Raw genomic sequence first — 22,284 nt, forward strand, 5'->3', positions numbered from 1 at the left:
GCATCACCCTACCAAGGAAAACATCTTTAACCTGGTTCTCTGTATTCTGCTGCCACCTAGCGGACAAATGCTTAGGTTTTACTCATTATTGCATGTACCAAATCCTGGTATTTTCATTCCCAATGTGTCTTACATATTCAGACATGTTAAAATAAGAAGGTTTGCCACTTGATAGCAACTACAACCATACCTGCCATCTATTAAGAGAAAATAATACATTAAAATATTCAGTGAATACTGTCATAAGACTTTAACCCAGCTACTACATCTTTATTTAGAAATCACATCAGAGAAAATCTTGCCATAGCCATAGAGGAAAACAGGTATCATATTAATCCCCCAAACAAGAAAATATGTCATAACATAAACATAAACATAAACGAACAATAAAACAATAATCAGATAATATAAAGTAAAACAATCGCTATCAATAAAATGCTTAACGTGAACAACAAAATGATGATATTCTTATGTGGCCACTAGCTGTACACTGCACTGACTTTGGAACATAAATGGTTTCAGTGTCCTGGATTTTTTTAACTTTTGTCTTCTGGAAATTAAAACTTGCACCGTCAAGCATGACCTTGCAAAAAACAAGCAAAACATTAACAGTGTCACTAGTGAAGGCTGGACCATTTTGGTAACGCCCAAAGCATAAATAAGGTAACATCAGGGTTGTGTGGCTGTGCCCCAACCCAGTCCCAAATTAACCTCAAATGTCAAGTAAATTATCTATTTTTATTTTACAGTTTGACTATATAAAACGCAGGCTGTGGCCTACTCCAACAGCAAGGGCTTGACTCTGAAGATAAATACTCCATTAAAGCTTGCCTGGCTTTGTGTTCTAAGAAGCGATTCATCTTATGACCAAACATGCCCCAAGCCTAGGATTATAAAGAGGATGTGTCACAAACCTGAAAGTAGCTCAGCAGCATTTGCAGTGATGTGTTTAAGGGTTTAAATACATGTACGATGGTCAAATACAGTACTGAACATATTTTTAGATTCAAGAAAATACTGTTTGATGAATGCCCACTGCGTTGTGTTTTTAGTTATTCCTTCAAAACCTATACACTTGTCCCACACAATCAATCACTGAGCAAATTTCAAATATGACCCATCCTCTAAAAATCCTGTCCTTTAAGCTGCCACGCAGTCAGAGAATGTCTCCATCATCTTTCAGACGCACTGTATCACACTGAAGACGAACGGCTGAAAGGAACATGCTCCTGACAAGTCACTAAAGTGGCATGCTGCTCTTCACACGCAGAGGCACAGAATCCATGGTAAGCTAAAGACAGGTGGAACTGAAGTAAACAGGTTGTCTACTCTGTTCAATTGAAATACGTCACGTCATTAAAATAATGAGCCTAATCTAAAGAAAACTACTGTTCAGGCACAACAATGAATACTTAAATATGACATCAATCTGTGCAGTCCTCACTGTATCAGTGGGATGAGAACACAATTACATCCACTACACTGCAAGCGAAGAAAAGGTAACTGACACATAATCAACTATCATGATATTGAGTGCATTCAGTGCAACCAGTGACAGATACATTGGGTCAACATTCACAATACGGAAGCACAAATACCACTAAACCAGTATGTTTGGCTCATTTAACAGCGGTACGGAGCACTGGCTGGTCGCTTTGCCCATGCTTGGATAATGATCATACTAAGCTCCACTGGCTCCTGTTACACAGACAAATAAAACAGCTAGCAAATATTCTTTAAAATGTGACTGACCTGCGTATTATCATGCATGTATTTTAATTACCATGAAAGTGTGGCACATGCCAGTGATGAAAACTGTGTGAGACAGTGCTTAAACCCTTTAGCGAACTCCCCAACAGCATTTCCAGCTGTTTCGATTGACTGCTCTGTGATATATAAATCAAAAAGTATTTTGGGGAAGTCTATTCAGCAAGAATAGATCCAGCACACCAATCTTTTAATCAGCAAAGATCTAAGATCATTGGCCAGAGAGAGAAGGGGTGTGGGAGGGTGAAGCCAGAACTTCACTGACCACTAAGTCTGCAGGTGGTGGTGTGCAGCGCAGAGGCAAAGGGGGCAAAGGAGAAGGAAAGGAGGGCACGGGACTGAGCCTTCCCACTCAACCTAATACCACCTCACGGACTCAGGAGTTATCTGAGGGGACATGCTCTTCAAAGCCCTCACTCTCCCTAACCAGTGCCCTCTCCAGGATGACGCGGCCCTCCTTGTACCGCTGACTGTCCTCAGTAGCAAACTCGTAGATCCAGCCCAGTTTGCTGTTGCAGTTCTTACAGCTGACATCCCTCACCATGTGTCTGCCGGTGAGCATCACTCTGTCCTGCACCTCACTGTACTGGAGGTTCACCACCTGTAGGAAGGAGTTATAAGTTTAAGTTAAAATATAACTAATGAATGCCTGTATTCCGTTTGGCAAACAAACAAGGGAAACATGTCACAGATGGTGTGTTCATGGCTAATTTCACTGTACCTTATTGAAGAGGAAAGCTCTGCCTGTGGCTCCTGTGAATCGTGTAGAGATTAGCTCGGACCTATTAGTCAGGATTGTGTCACAGTTGGCACAAGAGAAGAGACGTGTTCCGCCGATGTGGTCCAAGAAGATGCGCCCCATTGTCTGATCACCGGGATTGACTAAATTAAGCCTAAAACATGAGAAAAATAAATAGTACGCTATGTATTCTTGGAAAGTTTAAAACTGCACTGATTGTAAACAGTATGAAGATAGTGAGACATCATAAAATAATACCCTAGAGCTGGCCAAAGCAATAATACACAACACACAATTGTTTTTTACTCAATCATTAGCAATACAAGTTGAATACACATATATAAAGGAGTCGTTCCATCTCTGTTCATCAAATACAAATACATTAATATGTGGAAACTTAATATGTGACTGAGCTCAAAAAGTTAATGTGGAAAACTTTTTGAGCTCAGTCACTCACTCATTATAGTGGTTTAACAGATTCATGCAAAAAAAAAAAAAAAAAAAGAAGTCAAAGTTGATCCTTGGAGGAGACACAAATCTCTTCGGGCTTGCATCAGATCTGCCAAATCAAACATGTGGAGCTACCCACGTTAGCGACCTCTTGTGAATAAAAGAGCAACCGAAAGCACCTGCAGCTGCTGCGCCTAACACTATGCTTCTACTGATACTCTACTGATACTATTGATACTCAGCAGTATAACTCAAGTTAACAAAGAAAGAAAGATGCTTGAAATACCCAAAATAATTGTACTCAATAAAAAAGGGGGATCTTTCTCAGAGATATTAAAGCATAACCATAATTTAAGCATGATTATGGGAGAAAAAAACAAAAACAAAAAAACAACAGTTTCTGTTATTATCTCCTCAATCTATTACGCGTCCTCTCTAAATTAACTGGGGAAGATGAATGCACTGGCTTAAGATTCTTAAGTATGGTTCAATTGTATACATAATACAATGCTTTGGTAAAACTGATGGCACAATCACTGAAAGACTATCAGTAAAAAGATGAATGTTTTCCTTAAGTACTATTTTCTCACTTCCCTTAAAACAGAAAAATAATCCTAATTAATAATAAGTGAGATAAACAAAAAGGAGCAAAGAGACAAAAATAGAATCAAATGGCTTTTTAAAACTTCCTTATTGTTACTTCGATTACAAACAGCTGCCTTTGCCCATTTTTCTAATTCATCATAAAAAAACGGTCCTTTATAGAACTGCCTACAAAAGCTTCAAACATCCATATATGTTTTTAAAAATTCCTATAAATATAATAAAAACACATTTTAGAGGTCAAAATATTTGCCTTCTTTATTCCCATTATTTTGTATAAAATTTGGTTTCTTTTGTTTGTTTGTCAGAGGAACATGTGGAAACTAAGGTGCAAAAACATCTTAACAAAGAGCACTCCAGTCGCCTTGGCACAGTTTCTCCCTGTTTCAACACTTTAGTCGTTACAACCACAGAAGTACTTCTTGTTCCTGGATGTCTTGTTATGAGTAATACTGACTGTAGATGGCAGCTGGGCTTTGAATGGTGATGAATGTCGATGCAATTATGAATAATGGGGAACAAACGAAGCAGACATTTTCCCAGCTACCTAAAGAGAATGCTTCAGAGGATTTTCATTGGGATTTTAGACAACTTAACCGACTGGTTTCGTACACATTCACCGAGCCAGCGAGTGAATGGAAGCTAACGCCAGGTTAGCCGCTCAGCTAACAGAGTCAACAAGCGACAACAAAACAGATAATTCTGCTAAACTCCAAATGACGGCTGCCTACCTTTTCAAATTCGGTCTAGTGACACAAAATGTCGTGCACAGCGATGGTGTCACCGACTTTTTAAAGTAAATTTCAGTCGCACATCTGCTGTTTATACCGTCGTCGTCGTCGTGGCTTTGTTTTTCTTTTTCAGCTGTTCCTGTCCTCTGCGCTGAGCTCCAAACTAGTATCAACATCCGGTTTGTGACGTAGCTCCCTCTGCAGCAGCGACATACGGGTTTTCCGCCAGGTGTCAGCATGGTAGTGCTATCTAAGATGCAATTACAATATCTCTAAACTACCGATTAAACTCTCCAACTTTCATAGTCAACTCCTATCATCTTGGTTAATGATATACTCTCACAACTTTTCTCCCCATAAATATCTCATTTGGAATAATCAGGATATTAAATTTAAGAACAAATCATTATATATTCAGAAATGGGTGGATAGGAAAATTTTACTCGTGAGTCAATTACTGAATGATAATGGTCAATTATTTTCTTATAAGGAATTTTTGTCTGTTTATGATTTTCCTGTCACTCCAAGAGAATATGCTGTAGTTTTTGATGCAATACCAGATGGGGTGAGAAGGTTATTGGTGCCTGCTCCTAAAGGTAGAAATTGTATTATTCCAGAACTAAATCCCGCTAGCATATACATCGGTAACATCTGTCCTTTATTGAGTGATTTTTTTCTGATAACGATGGTGATAACGATGGAGAGGAGAGCGCAGGACAGCAGGGAGAGGATGGACAGACTGTTTTCACTACATATATATATATATATATATATATATATATAAATGAAGAAAGTCAAGAGCATCTGTTATGGCAACATTTAACTAACATTGTTGTTGGTATTAGTAACAAAGCAGATGTGGCTTTTAACATTCAAAAATATCCATGGTGAATTTCATGTACATGAACATGTTCAATACAGGTGACGAAAGTTTTACTGACTGAAGAAACAATGAACAAACAATAGTAGTCACTGATGTGGAATATGAGAAGCTGCAGCAGCGAGGGAACTGGGTGAACATGAAAAGAGAAGGCAGTTGTGTTGAAGTTGTAGACCTTAGCTCTTTCAGCTCCTTCCCAATACACCTTCAGGCTCTCCAAAATGCAACACCCTTAAATTAGCAGTTGTAACACATATGTAGTGTGTGTAAGTAAGGTATCAGTTAACTGGACTGGCTCCATTTTTCATAGATCAAAAAAGTCCAGATCACTAATGAAGCTGTTTTCTTATCTTTTTCTGCTTAGTTATTCAGTTTGTCCTTATTTATCACCTGTCTGTTTATGCCTGTTTTGATACGACATGTCATAACATTATAAACCTAAAATGTTTTGCTTGATGGAAAACTCCTGACAACTCGAAAACATCAAGATATCTTGATGTATTATCCTGCACTGATTCCAAGGGTCGGGTCTATCAGCACAGCCATCTCAAAGGACACAACTCATAAAGTATTTAGCAATCTAATCATATCTAAAACATCTCCAAAAGCGAACTTGCTGGTTGTTAGCATAAAATTATATAACCTGGGTGAAACACATGCAACACCAGGAACTCCCATTCATCATTATTGGTTAAGGACCGCCTTCCGACAAAGTGAAGCATTAGTCCAACTATAAATTGCAGGGCAGCATATTGAAAATACACAGAAATCATCCCTGAAAGCTAGAAAACTATAAGCCTGCAAATAATTTTCTTAGTTGTTTGTGTCTTTACACCCACGTGAGTTTTACTGTGAATCACTAATGTGATCATCACGGTGTGCCATTGTGTCCACAAACCCCTTCCATAACATAATGGAAAAGATAATGATCATATTTTATCATCAGAATAGCCATTTGGTTTAAAATAAGCAAATCACACACAAATTACCTAAAATCATGAGATATGGATTTTATTCATTCACTTGATTCACTAATATGACTAATATGACAGTCATTGTTACATAAAGGTATTTAATCTTTGACTTAGAAGTCCAAAAACTGATACTCATTTCATGGTCCTTTGATTTATGTGTCCAAATTGGTGACACAGCACAATTATAGCTGTAGAGATAGAGAAGGGATATGATCGATTGTTATTCTGATAAACTGATAAGAAGGGGTTATAAAAGAGAATAAAAGCAGATGTGTAAAGGACAAAAATAGCAGGGAGGACTCTTTTCTTTTCTGTTTGACAGGGTTTCCTCTCTGGCTCCCTTCTTTGCCCTTTAAAACTTTACTCTCTTACCCAGACTCTTTATTAATATGTTACACTTTTACAGCGAGTGAGAGTTTCGTTTTCTGAGTCTCAAAGGTAAAAGAGGAAGAACTGCACAAATCCCCCCAGTGTGGAAAACACTCTAACCACATCATGGCTCGATCTGCGCTCCTGATTGTGGCTATCCTTGTTGGATCCTGCATGACATTTTCAGGTAAATACTGAACAGGTTGGACTAGTTTATTGTACTCAATTATTCGATATTACAAATTTTAAGGGCAAGAAGGCACAGCATGAGCTGAAATCAGAGTGATCTTGTGACTGAGTGGTCACTGCTGGCTGATGCATGATTTACCTAATTTGACCAGTTTGACAGCATTCTTTCTTTTCCAGAGTGCCTTGTATTTAAGCTGTGTTTTATACTAGAATTATCTCATGTTTGCTGATGTGCCCTTTATACACGTTGCATAAAATGTTAGATATAAATGTTAAATAACTTTGGGCTGAAAATGCAAATGTAATAAATTACACAGAAGTCTTGTTATGGTGCAGGTTTAAAATCTGAGAAGCATCTATGAGGGCACTCAGAGAGAGTATATCCCAGCAAAGCTAATAATTTATCTTTCTGTTTTAAAGACAGTAAAATAAAATAAAAAAAATATATATATAATGATTTCTTCTTTTGCCAGTCAGTCATCTCTCCACCTGGCTTACATTTGGAGTGCGCAAACATTAATTCAGTTGATTATTCACAAAAATCTCCAAGAGTTTTACAAAATGAAAATAAGGAAAATGCAACTTTTTTATTGTTACTTGCTAATATTTTTTAACCTAATTAGCTCTTTTTAATGTAAGATTTTAACCTACAACTTTTATAAACTGCCTAACGTCTACTGATTAATTTCATGGGGTTGGTTTAATTTCTGTATTTTAGAAATTCAAAAGTGTTAATTTTGACTTACGTCCCATCTAGATGGTGTTGCAGGTGGCGACCAGACAAAAGTAAAAACAGAAGAGGTACTTTTTGCCAGTTATCACACCTTTTTGTCTGCACATTCATATTTTATACTATCATCTGTATATTGCTCTTGTAATGTACTAATGTATATTCTTTTTTGTGTGATTCAGACGGAAACGTACATGTCCATACTTTGCTCACCATTACCACCGCACTTGTCTCCATCTTCTTCAGGTAATGCTCCCTGCAGACATAATCAGTGACTGCAGAGAGTTAAAATTCAATTTTATTTCTATAGCATCAAATCACAACAACAGTTGCCTGAAGGCGCTTAGTCACTACCTTCATCCTTCTATGATAGGTCTGCTTTTAAATATATTTTCTAGTGTTGCATTATGAGATTGCTGACATTTCATTTCCTTGCTTTTCCAACACCAGTTCATGCTCTGACACCTACTGATATCGCCACTGTTTATGCCTTGGGAATACCAGATTCAAACAGGTATATTGCAAAACAAACAAACAAAGAAAAAACAATGCACAAATCTATGTAAGTAATACTGAAGAATGAACACTGAATGGGTCAGCATGTACTGCTGCTTTAAAAGTAAACCTAACTGAACACAACCACCGTCTTATACAATGTGTATGTCTTCATCTTTAGGGATGAAGCCTCCAGCATTATCAGTAGACTAGCCGGTAAGTCTCATTTACAGCCAGTTTTACTATTTTCAAATATTAAGAGACGGATGCATAAAATTAAAAATGTACAATGCAATCTAATATAAATAATCACATTGGTTATCAACTGTTAACCTTTGAAATTACTTTTACATGTAGTATTTGTAATCACAAAACTATTTTCCCAAAATACTTCTTTACTTAATGATTGATCTTATGTTTCATGTTTTCAAAGTTAATAATTTTCCAACTAATTATTATTATATTATTAAAATCTCCTATTATGTTATCAGGCATAGAACTTGAACATTAATCTTGTTTTAGTGAACCACTATAAACCTGCTTTATCATTTCAGCTTTCACTGCCAACTTCAAGTGGATTAAAGCTTTTTTTAAAAACTGCTTATCAAATCATTAGGGCCTTTGTGATTATGTATTGAAAACCATTTACAGTTAATAGTTCAGTTCAAGGTCAGGGTTAATAAACATATAGTTTTCTGTTTTTCATTTTCTTTATCTGTAAGGATAAGATAGGGGCCATAAACATCGGTTAGTGACCCTGATTTCACATGAAAGTGGCCTAGCAACATAAATGAAAGCTTTCTTTCTTTTTACCGTCATTTATCATCTATGTCATAATGCACACTGTCTGTACATTATTATTGTTTCTTAACGCCTACCACAGTCTTCACTGTAATGTCTTTGTGGTTTGAATAGAGTTGCTGTCCATGTTTAACCCCAAGGTGATTGCTCAACAATCAGCTCAGACCTCATCGCAGTCCAGGTAAAACACATTATGTCCATTATACATATAAATACTGTTTAAGAAGGCTGCTGCAGGGTTCTTTACATGACAGTTTCTGTGTTTGCAGGAGTTTACTGGAAGAAGCCGAGGACCTTTCACTCTCCCTTTCACATCAGGTAGATTTAACCCCTATCATATTAATTTATGCATTTTAAACATATGAATGTTTCTGTGACCTTTACAGTGAATGAGCTTATCCACTATAAATGCAATGGCATACACATAAATACATATGAAATAGATGACAGGATACTTTCATTAAAACCTCAATCTCAGATTGATATCTCAACAAGGAAACATGGTGTGCTTGGGTACTTCCATAGTCACTTATTAATTTAAATCACCCGAGTCAAGGTTATTCAGGAATGTCTCTGGTGGTGAAATGCCACAGTTGTTAATTAATTTTAAATTTTATTTTTATAGCCAATATCACATACAGAGGTTCAAAGAGCTTCACAGGCATAAAAACGTATTGATAAACGAGGCCACTTTAATTTAAGACATTTTAACACATAAGTAAAAGTCAATCATACATATATAAAATCCTATGAAGCACAACCAGAGAGGAATGAACAAAAGCATCAAACAGAAACAGAAAGTCAACGTGACATTGATGGAAACTGTTATGTTTTCTCTGGGTAGACATGTGAACAATGACAGGTTAAGTTCATAAACCGCAAGCATTCAACTGAGGTACACTGTGTTATCCGAGAAAATCAAATCTAACAAAGTATGCATGAAAAACAAATAACTTAGACACTCTTACATTATACTGCATGTCCTTTCAGGTGGAAGACTGGAAGCTTGTGCTGCTGTTTGTGCCCGCAGATTTCATATGTGCCTGTTCGTCACATGTAAGATCTCTTGTTTAAGGCTTTATTTTTGGTGCTGAATGTGATGAAAAGGAAAAAACACAAAATGTTGCCATTTCTTTGTTCTTCAGGTTGAAGAAGATATTAAGGCTGCGGTGCAGGAAGTGGAAGCAGCTCTGCAGATACTGCAGAAACGGGTATGGTCCTTTTTTTGGATTCAGTTTTTCCATGAACGTATAGAATGGCAATTAAATATAACACTCTGGGTGTATGCTTACAGCTGCATCGTACTTTAGTTCATGTGGTCACCTGGAGTGGATATCATCAGCAAGATAAGTGAGTGTTTCCCATAAAAATCTACCAAACGCAACATGTTAAAAACTCATGTAAAACATGTTTTAAGTTTGTTCTATGTTATAAATGTACAGTTATAGGATTGTTTTTCATTTTGTAGCACGTGTGAGTGTAACGCCAAACGCCTACATAAAGCAACTCTCCTGAAAGCACTGCAGGTAAACTACTTGTAAATAAATGCTTTTTCTGTGCATCCTTTTGTCTCTCTGACATATTTTCCTGCCTAATTAACCATTTTATTTGGGATTTGTTTTCAGGATACTCTGAGCCATGTCTTCAAAAATCCAAAGTGGAACAACAACGGTGCAGACTTCACTGTTATGTTGCATTCAGCCCCAGCTATCCTTGAGCCCCAATCAGACTCCGTAAGTAACATTGTTCCTATCACTTACGTTGCATAATCTTTCCTTTATTAACAACTCATGAAATATTGCTGACTAATGTGTACCTTGCATATGTAATATGCTTCCACACAGTCTAGCCTTGACCAGTTGACTATTCAACTCTGGACAAACCTGGTAAGTTCTTAAACCACACAGATGCGAAAAGGAAAATGTACATATATATATATATAAAATAGGCAGTGTGAAAGAGCAGCAGACTTCTAGAAATTCATTTTATTCTGACATTAAAACCATCCCTCCAATTTAAAATGAGGCCAGAAATAACAGGTATCAGATTAAGCACTGATTAAAGTGTTAATATGCCTGACAAGAGATTTAAAGATTTACTTCATGGGATTATCTACAGGATGATTCCCCTCAAAGTTGTTCACTCTGAATGCACAGATGAGTAGATTGCACTTTGTAGGCTGCTGGATGCAAAATAGCTGCACATATAACCCCAAATCTTAACCACTCATTGATCTTTTCTTCTCCAGCTTCAGCCACTGACAAGTGAGCCCAAGGTTACAGACAGAAATGCCATAACTTTTCCTTGCCCTAACGAGGTGAGCCACTACAGTCTATTGAAAAATTGCCTTTGAAGTGTTAATGTGTTAATGCTTTCATCTCATAGAGCAGACTTTTTAAGATAGAAAATTCAATGTTAAACTGTTAAAACTGTGAATTTTCTCTTCTCATCCCAGGAGCATCCTTTCCTGCGTACGCAGATTAATTCCCCTCCTGAAACAGTGGTGGAAGTTTATAACAAAGCAGCAGTTCAAGTAAGAGTCAGATATGTAAAAAAAAAAAAAAAAAAAAGAAAGAAAGAAAGAAAGTAAAGAAAAGAATCTAAATCTGTAGATAAACTGACCTGAGTGTATTTTTTTTAGGAGATGGGTACCGAGATACCTTGCACAGACCGTAGCCCGTCTAATACCGTACCCACATCAGGTGAGAAATGATTTTTAAATTCCACTAATACACTGAGGGAAATGTTTCTCAGTCCAACCATGCTCAGTCACAATGTTCTTTCCACTGTACAGTTAATGAGCTCAAACCTGGAGACATCAAGGTGGTGGCAGCGCTTGGTGACTCTCTGACAGTGAGTGTTTCCCTTCTCCTACAGCTCAATTTCATCTAATGAGGGTCCAAACAGTAAAATCAATACTACTACTGCTACTACTACTGGTAACGATAATAATGATAATACTAAGAATTTTCAAAAATGTTGAAATTTAATAAACAAATAATTTCAAAGGTATGTGATGAGCAGTCCGATTCTTAAGAAAAATAATTAACTCTATCTCTCATTTGCACTTCAATATACAGACCCACTAGATCTACAAAGGCATAAAACCTTCATAAAAAGAATATTTTAGAAGTAAACAATCATAAAAGTATTTTATTATTTTATGTTTTGAACTTTTTTACTGTCATAGTTTTACAATTTTTTGTAATCACCTTGGGTTTTCTTGAAAACTTGCAGTTATTAATGACTTCTCTGCAATCTTTATACATTTAGTGGGTGAAACAGGATGCAAAGCAGGCCAGTTCTGGCCCAGGAGCCATATGTTTAACACCTATGGCATAGTAGCTTGCAGGACCAACCAATTTATTCCTTTGGGTTTTATTAGCTCGGCTTTTTATTGTCTTGCATCTGATGTTTCCTGCAGGCAGCCAATGGTGTAGGTGCAAAATCAGATAACTTGTTGGCACTGCTTAATGAGTACAGAGGACTGTCATGGTGGTAAGACAAGTTAAAATACAAATTTGTTTACATTTTGGAAGAGTTACTTTATAAAACTAACTAAATTTCTGCAACTTTCAGCATTGGTGGTGACGAAAACATAACCACTGTGACAACTCTGGCCAGTATGTCTCTCTCTTTCACGCATGTTTTTGAAGTTAAAAAAATGGTAGTTGTATTTCATTTATTAAACTAAATTGTGGTTCTCATCACCATCACTAAAGGATATAGGCTTGAACAGGCCTATCTTTTATGCAATCTAATGACCTGAATCAACAAAATGAGTTTGGTTGCTAAAATGAAAGGGCACTTTTGTATACTTAAGAAATCTAAATTCTGTCACAATGACTAAATTACAATATAAGAGTTTGAGTTTTTTTTTACTTCTAATCATTTTTTTTTCAGACATCCTGAGGGGGTTTAACCCCTCCCTGACTGGATTCTCTACAGGAATAGGTGGAGTGAACAATGCTAAAGCCTTTCTCAATCAGGCTGTTCCAGGAGCAAAGAGCGAGTAAGTCACATTTGTACTTACTTTTAACCTTAGCGGGATTTGCAGCATGCTATATGAAAAAAATTAATCAGCAAGTTTTAAAGATAACATTTGTTGCTATTTCTAGTGACATGGCAGGACAGGCGCGCATCCTAGCGGACATAATGAAAAGCGATTCGGTAAGTCAGCAATAACTGCAGGAGAAATATGCATACCGGACACTTTATTAGGTACACCTTCCTAGTACAGGGTTGGACCTCCTTTTCCCGACAGAGCTGCCTTATTTCTTTGTGGCATAAATTCAACAAGATGCTGGAAACATTCCTCAGAGATTTTGCTCCATATTGACAGCATCATGAGTTGTCTGGTTTACATCCATGAGCCATGATCTCTTGCTCGACCACATCACAAAGATGGTTTATTGGATTGGAGCACAAACCGACCCAAGAAAATGTCTCACAAGCTATTACACCACCAGAAGCCAAGACTGTCGATACCAGGCAGAATGGATCCATGTTTTCATAAAGTATTAGCATTCGTTTCCTGTTCTTAGCTGACAAGAGTGGCACTTTGTGAGATCTTTTGACGTTGCTGTAGAACTTTTTGCTTCAAGATTTGATTTGTTGTATATTCAGAGATGTTCTTCTGCAGACCTTTGTTGTAACAAGTGGATATAGCTCCTCTTTCTTTTCTATCATCTCAAAGCAGTCCGGCCATTATCCTCTGATCTCTGGCATCACCACGGCATATTTTCTCTTCATTGGACCATTCTTTGTTAACTCTAGTAGTGGATGTGTGTAAAAATCCCTGTAGATCAGCAGCTTCTGAAATACTCATACCAGCCTAACTGGCAACAAGTAGTTGAAGAGGTGTACCTAATAGAGTGGCCGGTGGGTGTACATTCAGACACAGTGTCATGTGTACTTTGTCACAGCCTTATGTTAATAATGAACAAATTAAACACAGAACTTTACCTCTTATGTCCTCCAGCGTATCGATTTCAACAATGACTGGAAAGTTATCACCATGTTCATTGGTGGAAATGACATATGCGACTACTGCACCAACACTGTAAGCGCTCCACATATTGTCTTTGTTGTTTTATATATTGTACTTACTTACTTTGCCATTATAATCAGGCGGTTTCATACCATTGAACTGCCATAAACTGCTGAATTAGAAGAACAAAAGCTGTCCATTTTTGGTGGAAATCAAATTTAGAGATATTTTTCATGTTGGTCATCCAAAATATTTTATTATTTTAATGACAACTTAAAATTATCCTCATTATCATAAGAATCTTTCAGAGACAAAAACCTCAAAAATTGCTTGCTTTACTTGAGTAACAGTCCAAAATAATCATTAAAGCCAAGTAATCATAGCCAATTCCTGCATTTGTGAAGCTAGAAGAAAATATTCAACATTCAAATTATAATCAAGATAGTTTAATTAGTTTCAGTGTAATAACTAATTCAATAATTTACCAAATATCTGTTTTTCACATTCATGCTTGGGATCTTTTGTAATAGAGATTTTGTTTCCCCCCTACAGAATTATTACTCACCCAGGAATGTGGTCCATCGGATCAGTGAAGGTCTAGACATACTCCACAGTGAAGTACGTTCTCATCTTCTTGCACCTTGCTGCCACAGCCATTCAGTATCCCTGCATGTTTTCAATGTCGAAATCTTTCCAGGTGCCTCGTGCTGTTGTCAATCTGGTAGAGCTGTTTAGCGTCAAACAGCTGCGTGATCTGCACAGTGATCCGACTGTGGGGTGTCCAACTTGGCTTGCAAAGTAAGCAATATTTTGTTGCGTCGGACAAACAGTTTGACCAAAAATCGTAAACCACTAATTGACACCCTGTCCATTTATGTTCCAGTATGTTTTGCTCCTGTGTCCTGAGTCCTAAAGACGGATCAGCTGAACTCGAGATGCTTGAGACCTACAACAAAGGCTACCAGGTGCGAAAGAGAGAGAAGTTAAAAAGAATGATTTTCCATAATTTTCACATGTCAAGGTTCAGGGTTCCTTTATTTGTCATGGTACAATTTTTAAAAATTGAAGAAAAAAAACAAAATTTACTCCTCAACTGCTTACAATAATGGCTCTAAGAGTAAAGTAATAAAATAAGAGATGAATACAGAAAGAAAATAAATAAACTAAATAATTACAATTCTCTCATGAACCTGTGCTTTCTTATGTGCATTACACAATTCTCAAGCTTACTTAACTGACAGCAGCATTTTCAAGGGCATAAATAGACTGATTCTACAGTCAGTCTATTAAGGAATGAAAGTAGATTTCAATTATAATAACAGATTCTTTGTTTCTTTGGTTTCATAACTGTATTGTAATAGTAACTGAATAATTATGACTAAAGATTAAAGACACCTGTGTATTTTAAACAATTTCATGAGGTCATAATGAATTTATCCTGCACGCAGCATGAGGTTTAAAAGCTTGCTACACCAAATAAGTGGACTTTTTAAAGGCTAAAGATGGCGATATTATTCAGATTCAAGATTCAAGAGCTTTATTGTCAATAGAGTAGTATACACAGTATACAGTGTACCGAAATGCTGTTTCACCCTAAGCCCCCCATGATGCATTTATAAATATATAAAGGATGTATCTCCAAGAGATATAAAACTAGGAATTACAAATAAATAACATGCTAAGTTTCGGTAAAATTAAGGGATAAAAAGGTACTAATTACTAGCCATACAATTCTATACAATACTATAATGGTAACTATACAATATTAACTGTACGATAAACAAAGACAGGACTGAGATAATACAAAGTGGAATGTGCAGTAGGTATTGAATACTAGTTTCAAGTTATTGTCGAGACATGACAAAGACGTGCAAAATGCAAAATGTGCAAATATAATATAATTTAGATGTGTGTTCAGAATTATGTGACTGAGTGTGCAAATAAGCATGTTGTTCCCAGGTCCAGTTTGTAGTGGATTTGTGGAAGTTTTGTTGTTTTTGAGTCTTTTGATGAGTATTGTAAGGTGTTTGTAAAGGTGTATGTGTATGTCAGTCGTTTTGTGGTAGTGAGTTGAGGGCTCTGACTGCTTGGGGGAAAAGCTCTTGCAGTGTCTGGTCGTTACGGTTTTAATACTGCGAAACCGTCTGCCAGGTGGAAGGAGGGAGAACAGTGCATGTGAGGGGTGGAAAGTGTCCTTCGCTATGCTGTTCGCACGTCGGATGATGTGTCTGTCATAGAGTTGGGAGATGGATGCGAGAGGGCCTCCAATGATCCTCTCTGCTGTCCTCACTGCAGAGACTGCTTTTCAGCGAGGGTGCAGTTCCCGTACCAGATAGTGATGTAGCAGCAGAGGACGCTCTTAATGGTTCCCGGGTAAAATGATGTGAGGATAGGAGGAGACTGGCCTTCTTCAGTTTCCTAAGAAAGTGAAAACGTTGTTGGGCTTTCTTCATGATGGTGGTGGTGTTCAGGTTCCAGGAGAGGTCAGCTGATATGTGCACACCCAGGAACTTCACACTGTTGACCATCTCAACAGCAGATCCGTTGATGTGCAGTGGGGTGTGGGCCATTGAGCTCTTCCTGAAGTTAACAGCCACCTCTTTAGTCTTCTGAACATATAGAGACAGGTTGTTATTCTGGCACCAGTCCACCAGGTGTTGTACTTCCTCTCTGTATTCAGACTCATCGTTGTTGGTGATGAGACCCCACCACTGTTGTGTCATCTGCAAACTTGATGATGTGATTTGAGCTGTGCTGTGCAGTACAGTCATGTGTATTATGTCATTGTCTACTGAATATAATTGTCACTGCAAAGTCAAAAACTTTATTTGCTTTTTATTCTTGTGAGGTCATGTTATGACTGTCTGTCCTCTCAGGTTGGCATGCAACAGCTCGTTGACTCTGGGCGGTATGACACGCATGATAACTTCACTGTGATACTGCAGCCCTTCCTTAGAGGGCTTTCTCTTCCCAAGTTAGAGGTAATGGCTTACAAATGTGAAACACCACACTTTTACAATATTTTTGTTTTCATTTAGGAATTTGTTTAACTTGAAAAAAAAAAATGCCTTCCTTTCTTTGGCTTCTTTATAAAAGGACGGCCGGCCGGATCGCTCTTACTTTGCACCTGACTGTTTTCATCTCAGCCAGAAAGCTCACACACACATGGCCCGTGGTCTGTGGAACAATATGGTAGGATTTTCTACGGCCATTATGACATCAATATTTTGCCCCATGTGGGGTTTTTTGTTTTGTTTTGTTATTTAACTTCTCTGATACTAAATAACTGACTTTCATGCTCTTTTAGCTTGAGCCAGTGGGCAAAAAGACTTCTACACAAAACTTCACAGATGTCGCTGATTTGATTTGTCCCTCTGAGGTAAAAATGAATCTCAATCTCGACATTCTGCATTATTATTTTATTACTTTTATGCTTTCATTAGCTTTTTTTAATTTCCATTTTTCTTTGCAAATACAGACAGTCCCATTCATTAGGACGGCTGTTAATAGCAACTACACCTTTCCAGGCCCTCCACCCACTTCTGCTCCAGTCTCAGTAGGTTATTATTTAGGTGTTTCATACTCCCCAAAAACTTGTGGCAAACAGTTATTATTTACATTATGCACAATGGAAAATGATTGAGTCTTATTTTTGAAATATATCTTTATCTTATTACAGAACTGGGGGAGTGACTTCTCCTGTTCAAACACAGCACCGTCCAACTCTGTGCCCACTTCAGGTGCTCATCCTGTGTTATAATTCAGTTCTGAAATACAATGATTACATGTCAAATATACTCATGTTGACTTTTTTTAATAGCTCACAAGGTGCGACCAGCAGACATCAAGGTAGTGGCTGCTCTAGGAGACTCTTTAACGGTAAGCTCAAGAGCGTGACTGGCATTTTGTCATAACTGAATAAATCCTCTAAATAACTCCAAAAATTGTCCGCTTACTGTTTTTCATCCAAATCCTTCATTTGCCTCTCACAGCCTTAGTCAACTATTTGGCAGCTATGCAGTTATCTGCCTGAGTTTATGTGTCTTGTTTTTTCTTATCTGTTTGTTCTCAGTTATTGCAAATCTAATTTATTTCAAAGTTTCTAAATAAATCAAATGTACTTGCTTGTACAATAAAAATTGAATACCAGAACAACCCATTAATACTATAATATTTCATAAATGTCATCACTAATAGACAAATGTGACAGAGCTACTGTCTTAAGGAGGGATTTTCTTTGTTTTCAAGTTCTTTAGTGCTGAAAAATACTCACTGGCACATTTTTTGGTCTCTGAGACCCACAGCGGGTAGATTAATCAGTAATAATTTATAATGGTAATAATAGTGTTACACATCACACCATTTCTAGGTACCTATAAATCAGTTAATGTATAAACAGAGATAGTAATATCAACTTAATGAGACAGAGGTTGAAACGGGGGGAAGTCTGTTAATGATTCAGCTGTAAAATGACTTTTTCCCAAATGTAGGCCGCCTTTGGTGCTAAATCACAAAGTCTGGCGGAGCTAGGTACTGAGTACAGAGGAGTGTCGTGGAGGTGAGAGACCAAAACAAGACTTTATAAGACATTATAAACTATAAACGTTGCATTGTAAACATACATTCTTTGTTTGCCTATTTTTTTTAATAGCATCGGAGGTGATGATACTCTTGAGACTGTCACAACATTACCCAGTAAGTCAGAAACCTCCTTGAACTGTAATGCACATAAGCACCACTAGATGGCAGAAATAGTCTGACAAAAAACTGTATTTTGTCTTTAACTGAGTAAACTCTGTACCCTAACTTTTTTTATTTTTTTATTTATACTTTAGATATTCTTAAGAAGTTTAATCCTGATGTCAAAGGAATGTCAAAGGGGACAGGAACACAGGAGGCTGGTTTCAATGTGGCCGTATCAGGCGCTAAAATAGCGTGAGTTCTGACGTTGACGTGTTATCAGATATATAAACAGGTGTATCACTATGCTATCTTGGAAGCATTGCATGGGCTAATTATATGCAATTCCATGCAGACAAATCCCGGCACAGGTCAGACGCCTTATTGATGACATGAAAAAGAACCCAGTGAGTTTAACATGCATTACCAAGTGATTTTTAATGTAGCCTTGTCTCAAGCCTTGCCACGTTTTCTGCGAGAAAAACACATGTAATTAAATCTGTCTCTCTGAATCTGTCACCACCAATCAAAATAGGCCGTGGACTTTGAGAACGACTGGAAGCTTGTGACCCTCTTCATCGGAGGGAATGACCTGTGTCAGTACTGCAACGATCGGGTAAGTTGCTTTAAGAAATTTGGTTTGAAGGACACTTTTAAGGGGAAAAATGATTTCCCTCTGCAAGTGTAGTGCTTAAACATTCAGTGGTGTCGTGGAGCGCTGTCTCGAGATATCATTACTCCCCAAATGGAACTAAGCACTGGAGCAGAATAATTAAGCCTTGTGAGCAACCCCCCCTTTATTGTTTTATTGTGTCAGAGAGGGATGAGAGCAGACATGGTTTGTTTTCAATAAGCACATTCTGTCACTTTAGCCCTGCAACACAGATCACCCCCTCCCTCCTCTACCCCGGCCTATGTCTGCATTGAACAAGCACACAGAACACAGTGACAGGCCTTGTTCTCTAAGAGGCATAAACAACACAGAAGTCAACCGTCTTCATCCTGTCTCTGTCTTGCTCGCTCCTGCTTTCTTTTTCCCTTTCTCATTTACCCCCTTCCCCATTACGCCCCTCACGCTCCGCTGTCAGGGTAGTCTCTCTTTTAATGTTTGTGCTTTGAAGCAGAATATCAAAGTGCAGCATCAATTTAAGATGAGCTCTGAGACTATAGTGACAGCTTAGGGTTAGTTGTTGCTAGTGCACTCTTACATGTTGCATGGCTCTCTCTTGGTGGATTCAAACTTGGCCATATTCCCCTCGTATCTGCCTTAATTATGCTGCTGGCTACAAAAAAGAGTTAAAAAAAAAAAAGTCATGGCTGAACTAAGTTCATGTGTTAATAAGTAGCCTTATTGATTGTATCTGTCCAAACTACAGGCCGCATACTCACCTAAGAACTACAGCTATCATATGATGACAAGCTTGGACATGCTATACAATGAGGTGAGACTATTTTTATTGATGTAAAAAGACTAATATTATATAGTAAGATCATAAGTGAAAAAACTTTTAAGAGATTCTGAACAAAAAAATTATTTGGGTTCATCCAGTTTTTTAGCTCCAATCTTCTATGTTTTTTTTTTTAATTGTAGGTTCCCAGGACGATTGTGAACGTGCTGGGGATCCTGGAAATTGAAGGTCTTCGCAAGATCAATAAGAACACCCTAGGGTGCACTTTAGTGCAACAGTATGTTCATCAATCTAATCAGCTTTTCATGAATAAGACCATTGATTACAAGGCAGTCTAAATCACTTCTCGTCTATATCTAGGGAATCTGTCATAAGACATCAGGTCTAGGTGATAGATTGAGCAAGCGACTATATGCTGTAAGGCTAAATACAACAGCCGAGGTTCTCTGACCTGAGGCCCTTTCCTCTAGATCCTCTCCTCTTCATTGCACTGTCTATTGAGAAAAACTTGGATATCAGATATAATTTGTATTGTATGAAACAACTGCCTTATCCCAGAACAAATAACAAATCAGTGATTTTTCCCTGTGTATCCCCAGGTTTGTCTGCCGATGCTTCTTGGACCCAGGAGAGGATTCACCAGAGCTGGCAGAAGCAAAACGAATCAATCGGGAATACCAGGTTAGCAGACTTGAGCCATGATAGTAAAATGTTTGATTCTGAACAAGTGTTGATGTATCAGGATTGTTACATTACCTTAATAACATCAGCCATCTGTTTCTGCCAGACTGAAACCGAAAAACTGTTGCATGGAGGTCGCTATGACAACAAAGAGGATTTTGCTGTGGTTCTCCAGCCTTTTTTTAAAAGCACCATCTTACCTTTCAGTGCTGTAAGTCTTCCGTGTGCCCATCACCCTCCACTACGCTCTACATGTATTTATATATAAACATTTAGTTTGCGGACAGTAACATGTCTGTCAGTCCTCAGGATGCATTTTACCCACAAACAGGGATGATTGTGTGTTTTCCCTCCTGCAGGAAGGCCAACCTGATGTCACATACTTCTCCCAGGACTGTTTCCACTTCAGTGAACGGGGACATGCTGACATGGCTGTAGCTCTGTGGAATAACATGGTGAGTCTTTTAATGCGGGTAGTAAAAGGATAACTGTATTTGCCTTTATAATTACAACATCTCCCTGCAATTTATGCTGAACAGAGATGCATTTGTGGTTTTATCTCTAGATGGAACCAGTGGGGGAAAAACAGACGTATAACGCCTTTTCAAATGGCAGAGATAGAATCAAGTGTCCTACTGAGGTAAGGAATCAGCTGCAGAAGCACTTCTTATTGGAGCTGTCTTACAGGTTTGTGGAATTGAACTTTGACATCCTCTTGATGTGTTCCAGGAACATCCTTACATCTTCACAAAGATAAACAGCGTGGATCCTACAGTCACAGCCACACCACCCATAACTGGCATCACACCACAACCCTCGGGCAATCCAAAGTGCCCTAACACTGTGCAAGCATGGCTCGCTGCTGTGCTGGCTGTTGTTGGCCTTCTGATTGGTTCGGCTGTCACCGGGCTCTTCTTCTCCTACAAAGCCAGGAAGAACAAGAAGAAGATGATGACTTCGGGGCAGATGAAGGGCACAGAATTTTAAATGTGTTATGTTTTTTCATGGGACTATTTAGGGGGAAAAATAAACAGCTACACAAACATTGACAATGAGGCTGTTTTTCAAAACTATACAGTGTTATATATGATCCTGTTTGCTTTGATAAATTAATATTGTAACTTAAATACATATATCTATCTATGTATATATAAATATATGCAGTAAAATAAACACTAAATTATGTTTCTGTGGTAATTTTGTGTATACTTGTAATGTGTTTTCATTTTGATACAAATACAAGTGGGATTGTATGGTGTGGGTGGTGGGAGATGGAGGGTTAATTGGCAATAATTCATGAAACAGTGTACTGTAGTGTGAATGCTCAATCCTGACCCAGCTTAATACACCTGTTTGTGCAGAAAAAGCACTGCAAAATACACAAACTACTCATGCTCCCGTTGGTTAGGTTGATTATTACCTCCAAAGGCCGAGCCTGCTGATAAAATATACACAGGAATGGTTTATGATCTCTTTAGAGTGATGAAATATGCCGACAGCTTCTGTTGATTATGTAACAAACTTGTGACAGGGTGAAAAGTACATTTACTCAAGCATTGAGAAACATTTTCTGCGGTTTCCCCCTTCATTCAGCTCAAGCTGAAATACTATACTTTACGCCACTTACATACATATTTATTTTGACACATTGCAGACATAATTACAAACCAGATCAGTTTACTATATGAAACCTGACGTAACCTTCACTTTGTTTGTTTTTTGAATCAGTAATAATGTAGCAGGTCTATACAGGGGTGGCTGCTTACATGCTACTGTACCTTTCATACCTTTTGTAC

At 37.8% G+C, this 22,284-nt stretch overlaps 2 protein-coding genes across 2 annotated transcripts; one reads left to right on the plus strand and one right to left on the minus strand.

The window, feature by feature from the left end:
* Nucleotides 1–249: 249 nt before the first annotated feature.
* LOC100692876 (protein yippee-like 5) lies at nt 250–4,463 on the minus strand. The gene is made up of 3 exons (XM_003442937.4): nt 4,291–4,463; nt 2,489–2,660; nt 250–2,368 (listed from the first exon to the last, which is right to left on the minus strand). Exons 2-3 carry the CDS (start codon nt 2,627–2,629, stop codon nt 2,144–2,146), a joined length of 366 nt encoding a protein of 121 aa, XP_003442985.3. The 5' UTR covers nt 2,630–2,660; nt 4,291–4,463; the 3' UTR covers nt 250–2,143.
* Nucleotides 4,464–6,421: 1,958 nt separating this feature from the next.
* plb1 (phospholipase B1) lies at nt 6,422–22,057 on the plus strand. Its single transcript, XM_003442936.5, has 43 exons — nt 6,422–6,700; nt 7,460–7,503; nt 7,615–7,678; nt 7,883–7,946; nt 8,109–8,143; nt 8,843–8,909; nt 8,998–9,046; nt 9,719–9,784; nt 9,874–9,939; nt 10,023–10,078; nt 10,197–10,254; nt 10,354–10,461; nt 10,573–10,614; nt 10,977–11,045; nt 11,184–11,261; nt 11,370–11,430; nt 11,523–11,581; nt 12,153–12,226; nt 12,308–12,351; nt 12,632–12,740; nt 12,847–12,898; nt 13,710–13,790; nt 14,271–14,336; nt 14,416–14,516; nt 14,602–14,683; nt 16,595–16,699; nt 16,815–16,910; nt 17,026–17,097; nt 17,197–17,274; nt 17,398–17,458; nt 17,539–17,597; nt 18,209–18,276; nt 18,370–18,413; nt 18,554–18,653; nt 18,754–18,805; nt 18,934–19,014; nt 19,775–19,840; nt 19,990–20,084; nt 20,407–20,488; nt 20,595–20,699; nt 20,848–20,943; nt 21,054–21,128; nt 21,218–22,057. Exons 1-43 carry the CDS (start codon nt 6,640–6,642, stop codon nt 21,473–21,475), a joined length of 3,249 nt encoding a protein of 1,082 aa, XP_003442984.2. The 5' UTR covers nt 6,422–6,639; the 3' UTR covers nt 21,476–22,057.
* Nucleotides 22,058–22,284: the final 227 nt, after the last annotated feature.

This window comes from Oreochromis niloticus, linkage group LG19 (genome assembly GCF_001858045.2).
Source record: "Oreochromis niloticus isolate F11D_XX linkage group LG19, O_niloticus_UMD_NMBU, whole genome shotgun sequence".
Taxonomy (NCBI): Eukaryota; Metazoa; Chordata; class Actinopteri; order Cichliformes; family Cichlidae; genus Oreochromis; species Oreochromis niloticus.